At 41.3% G+C, this 16860-nt stretch overlaps 1 protein-coding gene across 1 annotated transcript in view; it reads right to left on the bottom strand.

The window, feature by feature from the left end:
• The window catches only part of gas7a (growth arrest-specific 7a), a 40894-nt gene extending 24304 nt beyond the window's left edge, over nt 1-16590 (bottom strand). The window contains exons 1-5 of the mRNA XM_072369167.1: nt 16543-16590; nt 9758-9884; nt 5996-6073; nt 2974-3059; nt 294-356 (exon numbers count right to left, since the gene is read on the bottom strand). Coding sequence (XP_072225268.1) covers nt 294-356; nt 2974-3059; nt 5996-6073; nt 9758-9884; nt 16543-16545 — 357 coding nt within the window. The 5' untranslated portion in view covers nt 16546-16590. The remainder of the gene's footprint in view (nt 1-293; nt 357-2973; nt 3060-5995; nt 6074-9757; nt 9885-16542) is intronic.
• Nucleotides 16591-16860: the final 270 nt, after the last annotated feature.

The following is a 16860-nucleotide window of genomic DNA, read 5'->3' as shown; positions in this document are numbered from 1 at the left end:
AAGGAGGATTTCAATTTTAGGGTCTTCAAAGTGTGAATTTATCTTTGACAGGCATGAATTCAATAGTATAGATTGAGAAGTCAATGGCACATAAATGAGTGCTGTATGACTTCTTCATTCAGACTATTGTGGAGGGATCCCCCCCACGCTACTCCATGAGGACCCATCATGAGTTGAGCCGCAAGCTTAAAGACGATGTCAACAGATGGAGGGAAAAAGAGGAAAACAGGAGACAGCGGTAAGACAGCAGCAGACAGATGAGGAAGAGGAGAATTAACTTCCAGGATACTCACAGTGGTCTTGGTCTCTTTGACCTCCTTGATCTGCCTCTTGGCCGGCGACACGGAGCCAGGGGGCTGCGGGGCGAGACAGGAGGGATCGTCAAAACTCTCCTCAGTGTCAAAGCTGGCTTCCATCATCATCCCTCTCACCTCCTCCTGCTGTTTCTCTATTCTGGGAAAGCCTCTCTCCGCTCTGTCCCTCCACACACCGAGGCTGCCTTCAGTCTCACAAAATGCGGAGTGAGTGGAGTGGAGTCGCGTTGCAAGAGGGGGAGGGAGGGAAGGTAGCGTTGGGGGTGAGGAAGAACAGGAGGAGGGGAGCTGCAGAGGGAAATCAGTGGCGGCTGTGGGAGCGTGACGAAGTCTAGCCTCCAGTTAAGCTGCTGTCACACGAGTTTAAAGGTTGGAGGCTACGAGGAAAAGGCCACCTAAACCCCCACCACCTTCCCTTCACCCTCTGCCTCTCTCAGAGAAAGAAAGACCACTGAGCCAGCGCTTGGATGAAGATACTGGAGGTGAGGATGTCACGGAAAACAAGTGTAAAGAAAAATACAGGTTTAGGAGCGCGTAAGAAGAGGAGGAGGGGGATTTATTTACATGATCCTTGCCACACCTCCTTCCCTAGGGAGCAAGATAGTGGGGAGGAGGGAGCAGCAGTGGCGTAGGTGTTGGTGGTGGGGGTTGGGTTGATGGAAATGGCCATGAGAGCATCTTTAAAAGACTAATTACAAATGGGAGGGATGCTTGGAAAGGGAGGAGAAGGCAGCCAATCAGATGCAACGGCTCTGACTGTGTGTGTTTGAGCTGCACACATGTAAGGGTTAAACGTGTCCTGAGGAGGCAGATTCAGCAGAGATACGTGCGAGTGTGCGCATCATCTTCCTCACAAGGTAGCACCTCTTGCTAGAAGCATCAAACATGAACTGCATGCAGAGTGAGGCAGCGACTACGCCTCACGTGATCAACTCACACCTATTCATACCTGCACCGGTCTAACAACACCACAGCCTGAACATGAAGAAGCAACCGGATTCTCACCTTCGCTGTGCAAAACATGGCGGCGAGCAGCTCCGACCGCCACTAACCGAGTCCAGGTTCTGTGATCTGTGGCCCAGGTGCTCCCAGCTTGAGTTTGGACTGTTCTGGCTGACCCCTTTTTCTGACAAACTCTGACATTTGGAGTCCAAATATCAACCGTGCATGTGGCCCAACTGTCTGCCCATTGATTCTCTCCGGAGCGATCATGACACGGTGTGCCCTCATCTGACTCAAAATTAGTCACGTGGGTTGGCAGGCAAACGATGTTGGCCCAGGTTCATCAGAACTGCGGGAGCGGCCCTGCTTTCTGTGGGCAGAGATGCTGTTGTGATCTGAAAGTGTTGCTTGTTTTGAGTGAATTGCTCTGATGATTTTTACATTAAGGCAAGACAACAGGGCAGAGACTGTTATCGTGGAGGGCTTTGGAGTTTTAAGTGTTCTTTCGCCCAAAACTGACCCACTGAGTTGTTTGTATATGAAAGTACTAACAACCTATAGCTATTTCAGAGAATATGCTACCTCAAGTGCCCCCAAAATTTGTTTACATAAGTATTCATATAGATTTTGGGACAATGACACAGCTGGATACCGGGCTAGACTTATTGTTAAACCACACGTAATGTTATTTGCTTTCAATCCTGCCGTCATAGCAGTGGCTCCCTGGATTATGACCAAGCTAAAGGGTGCTAAAAGCAGAGCAGACCGTATCTTATTTCAGTTTTCATTGCAGTAGAATCTTATGAGATGGTGATGATTGAGCTATTTGTCAAACATGCTTTTGGCTCAGTTATGGCTCTTGAAAAATGTCCGATATTATAGAAAATGTAAAAAATATAAATTAAAAGTGACCACGCAGAATAAAGCCCTTGATGTGTTCATAAATGGGAATTTGTGTACCACGTCAAAGACTTTAGTTCATTGATTGATTCCTCATAATGTATTATCCCAAAATAAAGGTCCCTGAAATCAAGTGGAAATCCCCACAGCTGTAGAATGAGGTCGCACTGATAATGGTTGGTCTGGTTGCAATGAAAGAAATTAACAGCAACGGACGAAGCAGCAAGATGCACCGTTTTCAACAGTGTGACGTGATTTCAGGGCCCAGATACACCAACTGCTGTTTGTTTTTTTGGCTTCTGAGTTTTGTCCAGTTGATAACACAACAATACGCTAGTGAAACCCTTTTGTCTCCTCCCTGGCTGGTTTCAGGATGTAACATTAATTGTTACAAAGCCACTGGCACCTTAAGAGATGCCATTTTGCCAGCTGTCTTGTTGACATGCCAACAGAACAACATGTGAGGATGCCATTTAGCCGTTTCCTGGTTGGGTTTAGGCATCAACATCACTTGTTTAAAGTTGGAAATCAAAGTGACTTCAGGTTAGAAAACCTTAACTCTGCAGAAACCCAATCTTTTACTAACCCTAATTTATCTGAAAAAGCCTGTTTATCACAGAAAAAAAACACAAATCTATCAACAATGACACACCGAACATTTTGTGTGTTCGAAAGACTTGTTGGTTTATGAGCCAGTGGATTAATCCACTTGCTGCTTAGAAATCCTGAAGTGAAGCCATTCAGAGCAACACTGTAATGGCTTCTGCCAGAGACAAGCAGAACATAATTGCATGCATAATAGCTTCTCTTTGCTTACCTGTTTGTACATTGCAGGTTTCCTCAGAGAAACATTAGTGGTCTCTGGGGCCTGACTGGTCTTTGAGCTGCTGTTGCATCCATTGGCTGAAGAAAAACAAACAGTTAACCAAATGTTAGGGATTAAAGAGCAAGCCAGCGAGCCGTACTTTTCAGCAGTAAAGACAAAAGTGAGCACATGGTGAAGAAGCAGCTGAGATAGTTTAGTATTCACAGCTTTTCCTTACTAGTTTTAGGGTTGGGTGACATTTGTAATGGCATGAGTTCAGTTCTAGATTTAAGGAACTGATCAAATTTAATGTTTTTATAAATATAGATAAATAAATAAATATAAAAATATATAAAATTTTAAGGTTTTGGGCGTGTCGATGACGGCCAAAATGCTGACTCAGCTGGCATTTTTATTCAACAGAACTAAAGCTACTGCAGTGGCAGCGGATCGAAGATCAACATGAGAAATAACACAAATGGCAGAAAGCAAAAACCAGATCTGGCACTGAGCAAAGGGAATCTGGTAGTACATCCACGGACATACCAGGAGAAGTGATGAGTAATACAGTTTACAGAGTAATACAGGCAGAGCTTTCTCTTATCTGGGCTCAGAGTCTTTACACTGAGACATGGTGTGAGACAAGAACAGGAAGCAAAACATGAAAGATGAAAAACTTGAACAAAAAGACAAACGTCATGGATTTTAGTGGTTTCAGCTCCACATGAACTGTAATACTTGCTTGATTGAATTATAGTGTTTATTTTTTAATGTGAACATCTGGATATCAGGTAAATTAGCACTAAAGGTGATAAAATTGCTGCTATTGTTCAAACTGCACTGCTCTCTTTCCAGGTTTGTACAGTTGCCTGTTCTTATATTCACATTCATTCACACAACCCATACTGAGAAATGTTATTCATAACTGATCCTCGGGGGTTCACGGCTCTGTGCTATCGTCCCCGGTTTCACCCTACAGGCCCCATAATGGTTCTTCATCGCCTGTGATTCATGAGCTGTCTGCTCCTTGCATATCAAACGGGCGCATCTCCAGCTGAAGGTAAACACGTGAGCTGGGCAGCGCGACCCCCAAGGCTGCACGTCACAGCCAGGGCACTGGTTGGAGTGTGGCAACTCCAGCACACAGAGGTGACTCCAAAAATAGAAATGATGATCATTTTGGGAGCATTAAAAAAAATCCATGACCCCTGTCAACTGCTGTTGATGGATACGTTCTGACACATGCAATTAATCACTTCTGCACAAAAGAGATTGACTGGAAAATTCTGGTCCACCTGGAATCTTTGCTGTTAGTTTAAAGATGAAAATAGAGACCTTTAGGTTTTCCTGGAAGTTCTGACGTTGCTTCAGATGAGATTAGCTTAGGTTAGCTTAGTGTAGCTTAAAATCTGGGAACAGGGCTTAACTATGTCTAAATATAACAGATGTTCCCATCGATATATAACAAAATCTGCAGAAAATATTACATTAAAACAACATTCTACATCTGTCAACACAGTAATTACTATTTTCTACTGCAATGTACTGGAGTGCCACACATACAGACTGCATATATACAGTAAGAAGTTCTGTTAGGGTGTGTTTGGACCTGTCTGCAGCTCCAAGCACCCGCAGATAACAAGAGGTTAACTCTGAGCTCAGAGAATAGTCTGTAAAGCTCTACGTCTAGGTTAGAAATGTAACTTTATGGACCCAGATTGTTTTCCTCCCTTTCTAGAAGCCTTTTTAGCTGAAAAAGAAGTGCATATTTCAGGAGAAGCTACAATCAGTGCACCACTACATCTTCATATGTATCATCAAGTAGTTGCTTGTTTCTTTAAGGCTCAAAATATTAAGTTAATAGAGTTAACAAAGACGGAGAGATGTAACTTCTGAAGCTATTCTTCTGGAGGATTCCTCTAACCATGTCTAAAATCAGGTGCTGTGTTTTGTTTGTGACATTTGCCTGAAAACAGATCCCTTCTTCCAGGACTTTCCAGGAGACTTTCACTGCTAAATTAAAAAGCAAATTAAATTAACTAAATTAAAAAGTTGATACATCGGTTCCCTTTAAAACTGGAGGAAAAGTTGAAGCTGGATGATATCTGGCTCTAAAACCATAACTCTTCTGGTGAAAGTGTAGCTTCCAAAGAAAAATACCAAAGTAGATGATGAATTTCACAGCTAAAAAGAGAAATATTCCTCTTAAGAGTTGCATGTTTGTGTGTCTATGCTGCTGCAGCATATTTTCAGCAATGCAGTCGAACAGCATCTACTTCTCCTCTGATCCCCTGCTTCCTGTCCAGAGTTTGAAACAGACGTGCAGGCAGCTCATATCTAAACCTGGCCCACATCAAACCTCTTCCTATCAGTGGAGGATCACACTTGTCTGGTTAAATGCTGACAAACTCCCCTGCAGCTGACTGCCTCCCTGCTCATTCTTCCTCTAAGTGTGTTTGGGCCACATGCCAGCAGGAAGAAGAAAACCATCTGCTTTCTGCCTCGATGTCGTTGAGCGAGTGAGGATGCTGGCAGTGATCAAGCATAATAAGGCTCTCATTAAGAAAGAGTAGGATTCCCTCCAGTTGTGCTTGCAAAGCTTCATAATCATGTAGCAGAGAAATGTATAATGACGGATTTGTCAAAGGTTTTGAAGTAAAATTTTCAGGTGAATGTTACTAAGTCTCTGGGAAGAACAGTGTTGTTGTGTCAAAGTGAGCTGAAGGAAAGGGTCTTAGCATAATAAGCAGATTAGTAATGATCATGAATGATTGCCTAAAGCCTGAATTTGAGTAATGTGGAAAAGTTTGGTCCTGCCTTATAGCTCCAAAGGAAACAATCATCATGAATAGAGCAATTATAATAATGCTCGTTATCAGGTCTTTACCCATTTTTCTCAGTTATTCTTAACCATATAAATATATCTTTAGCCTCTATTTTTGCTTTGTGGGTTGTTGTTTTTTTTGCGGTGCTTATTTTCTGTCTTCAAAAATGCCAAAAATGGATGGCTGAGCGAGGAAAGGCCCAGTTTTACCATATGGTGAGGAGTGTTGTCGTGCCAGCGATCTCTGTGGGGCCTCAGATGACGAGGAGGGATGTCGCCATGTTGTTTCTGGAACAATACAAACAACGGGAGGGATGAGAGCGGAAAAAGAGAACGTAGCAGCGTTTCACACATCACCTCCTTCATGCTGAAGTTTCTTCCTCTGCATGGGCAACATTTAAATGATAATTTCATCTACAAAACAAACTGGATACAGAACATCATCATCACAACTTGTTTTAATGCCATGTACTGTCCTCTGCAAACAGTTTTGATATGAATGACCGGTGCTACTTCATGGATATTGAAATAAACACTCAGATACTAATAATCATAACTCAGAATGAGCATATCTCTGAAAGCGAATGAGGAGACAGGAGAAGCATGTATTAGGCTGCATATTGAAACTTTAAATGTGAAGATTGCTCTCATTCAAAGTGTGAGAACCTTCTTGGATGATTTCTGAAAAAAGTAATCACAGATCATTCCACTGTAGAGCAAGAAGTCTTTTCCGCTCTAATACAGGTGACATAACTCCATGGGTCAAAGATGCTACTTCTACACGAAATTGTTACTGTGGTGGCACGAAAGCAAATATCCAAATGTGTGAGGATGGAGAAGCAAGAATTGGGAAAGCTTGCATATTTTGAGTCACTAAAGTTGAGATTATACAGCAATGTATGAATCTATTGTCAGTTTTTGCACATTTCTCAACACATGCTTACACGTTAGGGCCCATTTTTAAAGTCACTACTCTGTTGAAATGTGTGCATTGAACCGTAATCTGTCCTAATAGCAGTTATAACATTTCAGTATTTAACAGTCTTTAAAGTTTAAGAAAAAGTAATATTGTACCATTTCCTGTTAAAGCAGAAGCTTAGGTTTCTGCTCCCTCCCCCAAAAACCCAATCTCCTCTGATTGGTCAGTTTAAGAAGCTCAATCAGGCTCCTCCCACCATTACACATCAGCTTGGCCATAACTGAAGCATTTGACTGGATGCAAAATTATTACACGTCCTGATATAAGATGAATCATCCTGAATTTTTCAGTGTTTTCCAGGTAATTAAAAACTAAATTATCTCCAAAACTTCTTTGTTATTGTTTGCTTTTTAAGCATTGTGCTTTGGCTTTAACTCATTTTCAAATATTTATCTAATTGAAGAAAATATCTGTACATTCAGTTTTGTATCATCTCTGGACATCTATAGTTTCCTTGAATCCTAATAAGTATGAGTATTAAGAGGCAAAGGAGTAGGGGCCCAAGGCCGGAGCTTTGGGGAGCTCCATAGGTTTAGCTGAAGTTTATGTCACGCTTTAGTTTTTCCATATTCATGGATTACAAGAGCCGGAATCTTTATTGACAAATGACTAGTTGACAAATTAATGCTGACTTTACACCAAAAGATCATTCAAGTGATTTTACTGTTGCAGACAAATGTCCCATACTAGAGTAAACTGACAAAAGTTTTAGTGGAAGGTCTTGGTAACACTCAGCCCGAGCAGTTTGAGGTCAGTCTTGTCTGGATGTTACGATAAAATCGAGTATGTTTAATATTGTTCTAAGTTCTTAACCTTAGCATCATGCAAACAGTGAAGCACCAAAAATGTGCACTACCCACCCGCAGCAAACAGGAAGCAAGCAGCAACTCAGACAGTAAACATGGAATGGACTCTGGGGAGGTGAAAGAGTGCCGACTGGCAACAGTAGAGAAGGAGGAAATGTGTGCTCCCCTTCTCTAAACCAGGGCCAGGTCCATATGTTCTGCGTTTTCTTACCCTTTTATTTTTTTTAGCATTTCCTTTCTTAACAATCAGCATGATCCTGTGTTTCAGGAGTTCCTTCACATGCATTATGTTGAAAAAAAATCTGAAATAGTGACTGAGCAAGATCTCCACTCTTTGCTAAATCTTTAAACGTTTACGACTAAAAGAAAATGCTGAGATTTATGACAAATTGTCTTTAGATATGTGAGAGTCTTTTCAAACTCTTCCAGTGTACAGAAAGCATTAGTTGTCCGAGGCACTACTGCCGCTGCAGCTATCAGATGTGCTCAGTCTGCAAAATCTGCATTGTTTCCCCTGTTGGAAAATTAAGCAATTCATCATAATTGACTGAATGTCAGAAGCTGCTCAGTTAGGTAACGATATTGCTGTGTGTTAACGCCACAGAGCACTACCATTATAGCAGTAAAATAACAGATTCTATGTACAATACACAAATAAATTTAGTGAGGCAAATCAGTCAACAGAGAAAACATAGTTTTAGTCTCCAGCAGTGAACTCTCACTCTAAATGTCTCCTGGTAAAGAATGCATACCGAGGGTTGTTTAATATTAATATTAGTTCTTGCTTTGTTGGCCGATATAGATGATATAAACTGGACCCCACAAGACTCTTAGAGGGTACATAATTTTTATTCTTTATGTACCCTCTGAGGCACATCTTGTACCTCCACAAGATTTTCAGAGGCCTAAATCTAAAAAGACACAGAAGTTTACGGCCAAGTGGCTTCTTCTTTCAGCTGACAACACCACGCCTTTATGCACAATGACAGTTTTTAAATAGTCAGCTAATTAAGCTTTCTCATTATTCCAAATCCCAGTGTCATATCTGCAGCTCCAAGTGGATTAAGTGCAAATATTTCAACTGATCCTCCTTTGTCCACCCCCTCTATTAAATAACACAGATTGAAAACAACAAGCTGCTTTCTAATAAACACTGTAATGCATGCTGACATCTTTATAACACCCACACACACACACATGCTGAGCCGTGGCTTTTAGAAGCTCTGTTCTCTGACATGACACCGCTAAAAGCAAACAAGATAAAAAGGGACCGCTGAAGAATGTGACTTCTGCGTGTAAAAATAACTGGGTGAATGTATTTTTTCCTTTCTGTGTGTATATGTGTTTGATGTGTTTGTGCTGTGAGCCAAAGTGTGATCACTGCCAAAGTTGCTGTTGATGCAGCCTCAGTTTGTCCTGTGGGAGCCTGTCCTTTCCCCCTGGATTCCTCCCTAAATGAGGTGTAAAACACACACGCACCACAGCAGATGCTTTTGAGAGGTCACCTGCCTTCGAGCCACTGCGTTAATATGTCGGCCTCTTGTGAGGGAGCAGCCTATTAGAGCAGAAGACGATGAACAGAAACATCCCTCCACCTCTGATCTCACTGCAGAGATACTGGACGAGCTGTTCGGCATTCAAGTGCTTCACATTTAAGATAATCAGATTAAAGTGGATCGAATCTGCAGGCCTGATGAGACACGATGACGGGGCAGGAATGATAATGAGTCTTCATAGTTCACAGTGTTAAGGTGGTGAGAGCTGGATGAGTGCAATTAAATCTCAAGTAAACCATTAAAATCAGCAGCTCTGAGATGAAGCTAAACTGAACAGGTTGAGGGCGTAAATACTAATGTTCGATTAAAGTAATCTTCACTGTGTAGTTATATTCAGTCACACTTTGAACTAAGAGAGCAGCTACTTATTATTGGCTATTGATTGTTAATTTTCAGGGTGATTGGTGATTAGATTAGTTAGTGATTAGGCAGCAAATCATCCCAGAGAGAGACTTGAAATGAACAGAGAAAGCACAACTTTCCACTTTAAATCAAATGCTTCGAATTTTCATGTTAAACTCCTGTTTTTTTTTAAGAGTATTTTTGGGCACCAGTCATTCCCCAGAACATCTTCAAGAGAAGACAAACACTATTGTCAGAGAGTAGCTCTTATATAGGGCAGGGTTTTTACCTTTGCTGGAGCTGTTGACGTAGTACCGCTGTCCCTCGGGCGAAGTGTAGCTCCTCCATCCTGGGGGAAGAGGCTGCAGCCCGTCCGTCTTCTCTCTGAGTGCAGCAGGACTCACAGCTGCTGGCTTCTGTCATGTACAAACACCAATTTTACATAAAGTTAACATGCTTTCTGGTCTTACAGCGGCCTTGAGGAGAAAAATGTAGCAACATTTGACTAAACACAGAAAACGTTTTCTCGAATATTGTTGAGTTTTGTGGTTCTGATGCTGTGTTTTAAACTGCTGGGACACCACAAGAAAACCTGTATGGAGACCTAACAGATCACTGCATCTCCAACGATGTATTAAAAGAATTTGTCTCCCACAATTCTCCGTGGTTTTATGTTGATATTGGTGCCCTATAAGTGATGTTGTGGGGCTACAGTCTGCTCTTATCAGTGATTAACACAGAACGTATGCAGTTGGATCCATAAATAGAAGTAACTTCTCCAGTTTGGTGTGATGATGTGGCCACAGCCACTGAGGATCTTAAGCTAATATAGCTAATACACAGCTGAATATTGGTCTTTAATAAAGTCTGTAGTGAGATGTTACTGCTTCATCATTAAAGTTTATGTAGAGTTACAACAGTTCCATAAACTTGCAGATGCAGTAAATATAAATAATGTAGATGGTGGAGTCATGACAGCATCTGCAAGATGTAATGTTATCAAGATAAAACTCTCATTTTGCTTTTTAGCAGTTCTAACTTCCTAAATAACTGTGTTAATCATATGGTGAAATATGATCTGTTAAATACTGATAAATGCTCTCTCCACGTTATCAGCAATCCCCAGGAGCCTCCACTACCATGAAACAATTTAATTCAGTGTGCGCTCTGATTACCGCAGTGTGCTTTACAAGAGAAAAGTCGTTTTTAATCTGCAGGCATCGCTGGCTGTTCATCTTCACATGTGGCAGAGCGTGGCCTGCTCGGATCTGCTGGCTGAATCTGACAGAGGGATTTCTGAACCTCAGGACGGTGCTCTCCAATCAGACATCTGAGGGGGGGTGGGCGGATGCGATGGGACAGATATATAAATGGGGAGATTATTGGCAGAATGATAAAAGAGTCGTATCATGTTCCTTTGCTCGCATGGGCAATAGGGCAGAGTGGGTGGAAGGAGTCGATTGATGTGGAACATTAAAGAGACTCGCTGGTTCTGTTCTATCTCTGCTCCTGGTTTGCTGTGAAAGCAGCAGATAGCTGCAGCTGTGGGTTTTCTGCAGTACTTTAGCTGCTCTATTCACATAAATTGGATGTTTACAGCATAGACAAGATACGACTCTCTTGACAGTTGACCCACGTAATGTGGAGACTGTCCTCTTGTAAAAAGAAACGACTGCAGAGGTCATTTATGCAGCAGCTTATTGCCACATATAGTTACGATTTATGGCTAAGCAAGCTGCAACAGTCATGTGAGACCTAACTCAGCAACAGCCCAGAAGCAATATGTTGTATATCAGTCAAGTAATAGCACCCTATAGTGGCTGCAGTACTTATTACAAAAGCAAAATAAGTTAGGTGTCATTGCTAGGAACCATGGGTGTTTTAAATTGTACTGGGTAACATATTATGGGACGCATACATTTTCATATTTCATGTTAATAGGGAGGAAATGGAGTGAATAGATGTGACAATAAAACACTGGACTTCCATATGGGAAATAATCAAAGCATCACGACTTCACCTAAATTTATTGCTGCATCTATGCTCAAATATATGCTTTAACAAAATTAATTTCAACCAAAAGCATGTCCAACCCTGAAAAATACTAATTTCACTCATCATATACAAGTTGGGACTCCTCGGTGCACATGTTACACTTTTACAGGAACATTATATTTCGAGATGCATGGTAGTCCAATGTACTTTTAAAGAAATCCTTCAGGTAAACAGAAGAAAATGCAAAAGAAAAGTATCTCTGACATGTGGATTATTGACCCGATCTGAAAGAAATGCATCAAAAAAGCACAAATGCTGAATTATATATTGATTGCTCGTATTGTATTCAAGCAAGTACCAGCACCGCAGACACAATGCTGATTGAAAATCAATGTTCAGGCTCCTCTTAGTGGATTGATGACTTCATGTGTCCAGAGATAACTGTCAGCGCATAAAAAGGAAGCATAAAGACCCTCAAAATCCACTTTTGGTAAAAGGAAAGGAAATAACTCATAGTAAACCATATAAAACCTATTCATTCATTTAGCAACTAATGTCAAATTTATTCAACCCACCCAATTAAAATGAGACCCAGTCCAATCAACCCAAATAGATTATTTTGATCCAACCCCAACAAATTAATTCTATACAACAGAACTGCTTAATGCTTAAAGAAACAAACCTAAACTCACTGTTTTTTTTCTGTACAGTTTTGTCTTTCACATGAAAGTTGAAGCATGAGGTTGCTGAAAAAACCTTATTCAGTACAGGGTTCTCCACCATCACTGAGATGACATTTTCCGCCATCTTTTTAAAAATGAGGATTGTGAATTACCACAGTTGAATGGGAAAACTGCTAAAATACATGCTGAGACACATTTATACATGTTGAGCACTGAGGGCCGTAGTCTGTACATCAGATTACATCTTGAACCAAAAACACAATGTGGAAATGAAGTGTCAGGGTTTACAGACTTAAGGGTAACTAAACATCAAACATCTCTGTATATTTCGCATGTCAAACAACCTGCATCTGTGTGGTTTTTTTTAAGTGAAATGCTAAAAATTTGAAAGCTCTAACAAGTATGACCGTGCAAGTGAGCAGAACCCAAGAATTCCTGTTCTGCAGCTGAATGGTCCCAGTGTTTAAAGATAAGATCTTATCATAAGATTTTTATCGACCACAGATCTCCTTTTTGCAATGATTTCACACGTCCTCTGGCTTAGAAGTAGAAGTGGACCCCGATTATATCTGAACTTGAATGGAAACTCTACACATAGACAGATCTATAAGACGCCTTTGCCCAAACCCCACACTCCTCCTGGGTGCTGCTCACAATGTAACCCTGAAATCAGGATCTGCACTCCACTCGTTAGCTCTGTGAACACCACTGGAAGAAACTAACAAGACGGGCTCTATTGGACCGATCCGATCGCTGCTTTCCAGAGCTTAGGATCAACAGGCAAAGAGGGAATTCACATCCGTTTATACCCGGAAAACAGGATTTAAAAAAAAGAATCTGACTTGCACATGTTTTATATAAATATTGGTAAATTAAAACCCTTATCATAGAAAAATAAAAACACCCCTATTCTACTCAGATTTCTTCATCTTAACGCATTGTTTAAGCAATCTTAAATGATCAGCTGGGAAAAGTGCCTGTGTCTTATTTGAGGTGTTCAAACAAATGCTAAAAACAATGTCTCCCTTGGTTTGTTACAAAGCCCCGAGGCAGCAACAGCGAGTTCGAAACAGCAGCAATTATAAAAAAACAAGAGGAAGCCTTGCAGAGGAATGTACAACCCCTCTGCACAGGATGTTGATAAAGGAGAAAAAAGAACAAGTGGAGGGCTTGGATAAAAGAAAGAGCCCTTTATTCTCTCAGAGGCTAATGCTCATTTAGCCTTGCAGGTTGGCTTTGGAGGTTCCTCCAAAGATAGATGGAGCTGCAGCGGATAATTTGGCCTCTTGAAACAGAAATACTAACAGCTGCAGTTTGACTGAGGTAGCTACATTTAACAAGCACAGGTGGCTGACTGCAAAGGTTTTTGTTAGCTTCAAAGATGATCAAAAGCATGACCACTTGTTAACGAAAGACTCTTCTTCTACGCTATAGTTTGTTTTGTTTGATGTGCAAACAGGAAGTATTACAATTGTGCTTTGACTAACAAAAAATATCTTATATCTAAACATATATGTCTAATTCTGGCATCCCTACAGCCACTGCTATTGAAAATACGACTGAAGCTAAAGTAATGCTTAAATGTGTGTTACCTGCCACTCTGACTATTATCACTGAAACTGCACGCTTCAAATTATAAAAACTGGACCGGCGTCCTGGCAGAATCAAATTCAAGACACTCTGTGGGAGACCATTGTACCACATGTAAGTATAGCTGAATCCACTGCACGGTACCAGCAAGTACCAACGAAATTACAAATCTCCTGCTGATTCATATAACACAGGCCAGCTGTGCCAGGGTGCCGTCCCCTGAGCCAAAGGGAAGGATGGTAAAACAAATATTGCCCTGATTTGTTATGCATGATCATAAACCCTTTAGAATTGATCTTGATGTCTTTTTGGTGTCGTTCTGATGTAGAGTAAAAATAACCTATATGAAAAGCGTAATGAGATCCCCCACCATTAGCATCCTTTGAGCTACAGAAAGGAGTAAAATTTCTCGGGAAGTGGCAGCATGTCATGTTGAATGTTTTGTACTTTTGCTACAAACTCAGTGCTGCAGGAATGTGGAGGTACAAACTGTTTGTCCCCTCCTCATGGTGTCTTTATGATGATCCAATTCAGTATCAAGCAAGCTGTTTGTGTTTAGTTGGGCAAGTAGATGCCCTTAAAGCCAGATTACTACTTTGAGAGAAGCATAATAGGCAGTCACTGGTTACTACAGCTCGATTCGGCCATTTAACTGGACCACTGACTTAGTAATTGCATGGGAGGAGAATGAAGCTTTTGACTGAAGCAAGTTAGACGCCATGGTGCTGTGGAAACCTTTCAAGACACTCTGCAGCTTCTAAATGTGTCAGTGGGAGATCCCTGTACATGTCAATACAGCTGAATTCAATGCATGGATGTTTTTTAAGTTTCTTGAATGGCTCACAGGAGCTCCTCTGGGTTCTGCGTTCGCCCCCTTTTCTTTACACTCTGTACACTTAAGATTTCAGGTACAACACAATATGCTGTCACCTCCATAAGTTAACATAACCACCTGCGCATAAACACCAACTAAACAAAGCAGACTTCCACAGGTTACACCATACCTGTGAACATGCTTAATGCTGTGTACGACTGCTTCTGTCACTGCTTTTATGGCTGATTCTGCATGGATCTGCTGGCCTGGAGCGTGGAACAATGGGCAAAGGAGAAAGAAATGGTCTGTGAGCTTCTCAAGGTTTATTTAAAAGAAGCTCCTTCGTGAGCACGATTGGTCAGGAACCTTTCGGATCGGTTTTCACACGTCGGGTACCCTTTCACAATCACACTGGAATACACAGAGAACTGCTCTCCAGCTGCATGTTGTCAGTTATCCTGCACCATCACCCTGGAACAACCTTATACCTGCTAGTTTTAACTACCTTTTTCCATCTGTCATTGACTTCCTACAGCTGCACTGCTTTTTTATGCATTAAAACGTGGTTAAAGTCCACACTGCAACGACAAAACATCCTGTTACTCCACCTTGTGAAGCCCTGTAGCCCTCCAGAGTGTTGCTTTGAGGAACCTGTTCATTCAAAAGCAGCGCAGTGGCTTCTGACCGGCCATCAGAATGGGTTGGCTTTTCTATAGAAATACTACTTTGTGAAATGCTTCCTTGTCAAGTTAGTTTTCTTCATCAGGATAAAGTGTTACTTGATTAAACTCCATGTTTCCATCGAGGTATTTTGACTCACATTACCAAATATTACTTTGGAAAAGGATGATTAAAACAAAACAACAAAAACCTAAAGTGGTGTTATACTCTTGTCCAGTTTGGACGATCATAGATTTATTTTGACATGTCTGAATTATGTGTTTAATGTAAATTGTCCCAATATTACCTGTAAGGAGACACACAAGTGGGTGACTGGTGACCTTAAAAGGACAGGCAATGGACCCGAATTTGACTGGCCATTATCTAGGTTTAGCTGGAATTTAGATACATCTCTGGGATGCACTGGGATGCATCATCAGTGATGTTCCTGGGGACATCAGACCCTCACACGCAGGTGACCAATCCGGGACTTGATGGGCTCGCCCTATTTATCCAAAGTGTGGCTTTTTCTTTGGCTTCAGTGATGGGATGTATGTCTCCGGTTATTCCAAACCCTGCCAGAGCAGATTGAACAGCCAGTAACCCCCCGGCGGTCCACTTCAATCAAGGTTTGGTCATTAATAATAGTCCGAAAAATACAAAGATACATGGTTTACATTCATCATCATGGCACAGGAAAGCTGCCTTATACTAAACAGCAGGAAACTTAATCTCACAGTTTTGTCTCTTTGATTGTGACACGATCATGTTTGTGGCCAAATTAAGCTATTAAATGTAGTGGAGAGAAACTGAGCAGCTAGTGTCATTCCTCAATGGTCCTCACTTCTAGAAAAGCATCTGCCGAAAGGGTAAATAGCTAAAAAAATCAATGATGTCCCTCAGAATATGTAGAGAAAGTCTTTCCTGTAGTTTTGTTGTTTTGGAGCTGTTATCAGGCAAAGTAGGACTTTTTACACTGATGCTTTAATAGGTACGACCTATGAGGGATCACCAGAAGGATTTATCCTGCGAGGGTTGTGGAAGTCTGCACAAAACTGTGCGGCTGTCCATTATATAGTTGTATTATTTCAGTTTGGACAGAGGACATGCTCAACATGAAGGATGATTATCATATCAGTTCTTTAAGAAACACCAAATTTCCCCCCAAAAAACAGGAAAAATGAAAATTTATTATGCAACAAACAGTTTGTCTAGTTAATTTGCTGGTGAAGATGCAAGTTAAATAGGAAGCTTCATAAACAGAAGTCTATTTGATGAAGAGCACCTCTTATTCTTTTTTACACACAAGGGAATTAAAATGAAAGTTCCTACCATGCCGTGATGCTGTAGCGAGTCAACCAGCCACCGGAAATATGAATGAAGAGATAGAAGGGATTAAGAGATCTCATTATTTTTCACAATGATCCGAAGCCTGCAGACACAGCTGAGGACACAGAGGGAATGCCTTTTTTCCCCTCTTGTAGCATTAAAAGGCCTGGCCCGGGAGACATGCTTCAGCTTGATCAATGCAAGACATTTTCTATGAGTCATTGTGTGGCAGAAAAGTCCAGTGGTTGTCAGTCTGTGTTGGAAAACACAAAGGCAGACACTGTCAGACAGAGCATTAATGGACTGGAACTCCACAAGGAC

The sequence above is a fragment of the Leuresthes tenuis genome, unplaced genomic scaffold (assembly GCF_036924035.1).
Source record: "Leuresthes tenuis unplaced genomic scaffold, fLeuTen1.0.hap1 SCAF_17, whole genome shotgun sequence".
NCBI classification, from domain to species: domain Eukaryota; kingdom Metazoa; phylum Chordata; class Actinopteri; order Atheriniformes; family Atherinopsidae; genus Leuresthes; species Leuresthes tenuis.
This window is presented reverse-complemented; position numbering and strand designations above follow the sequence as displayed.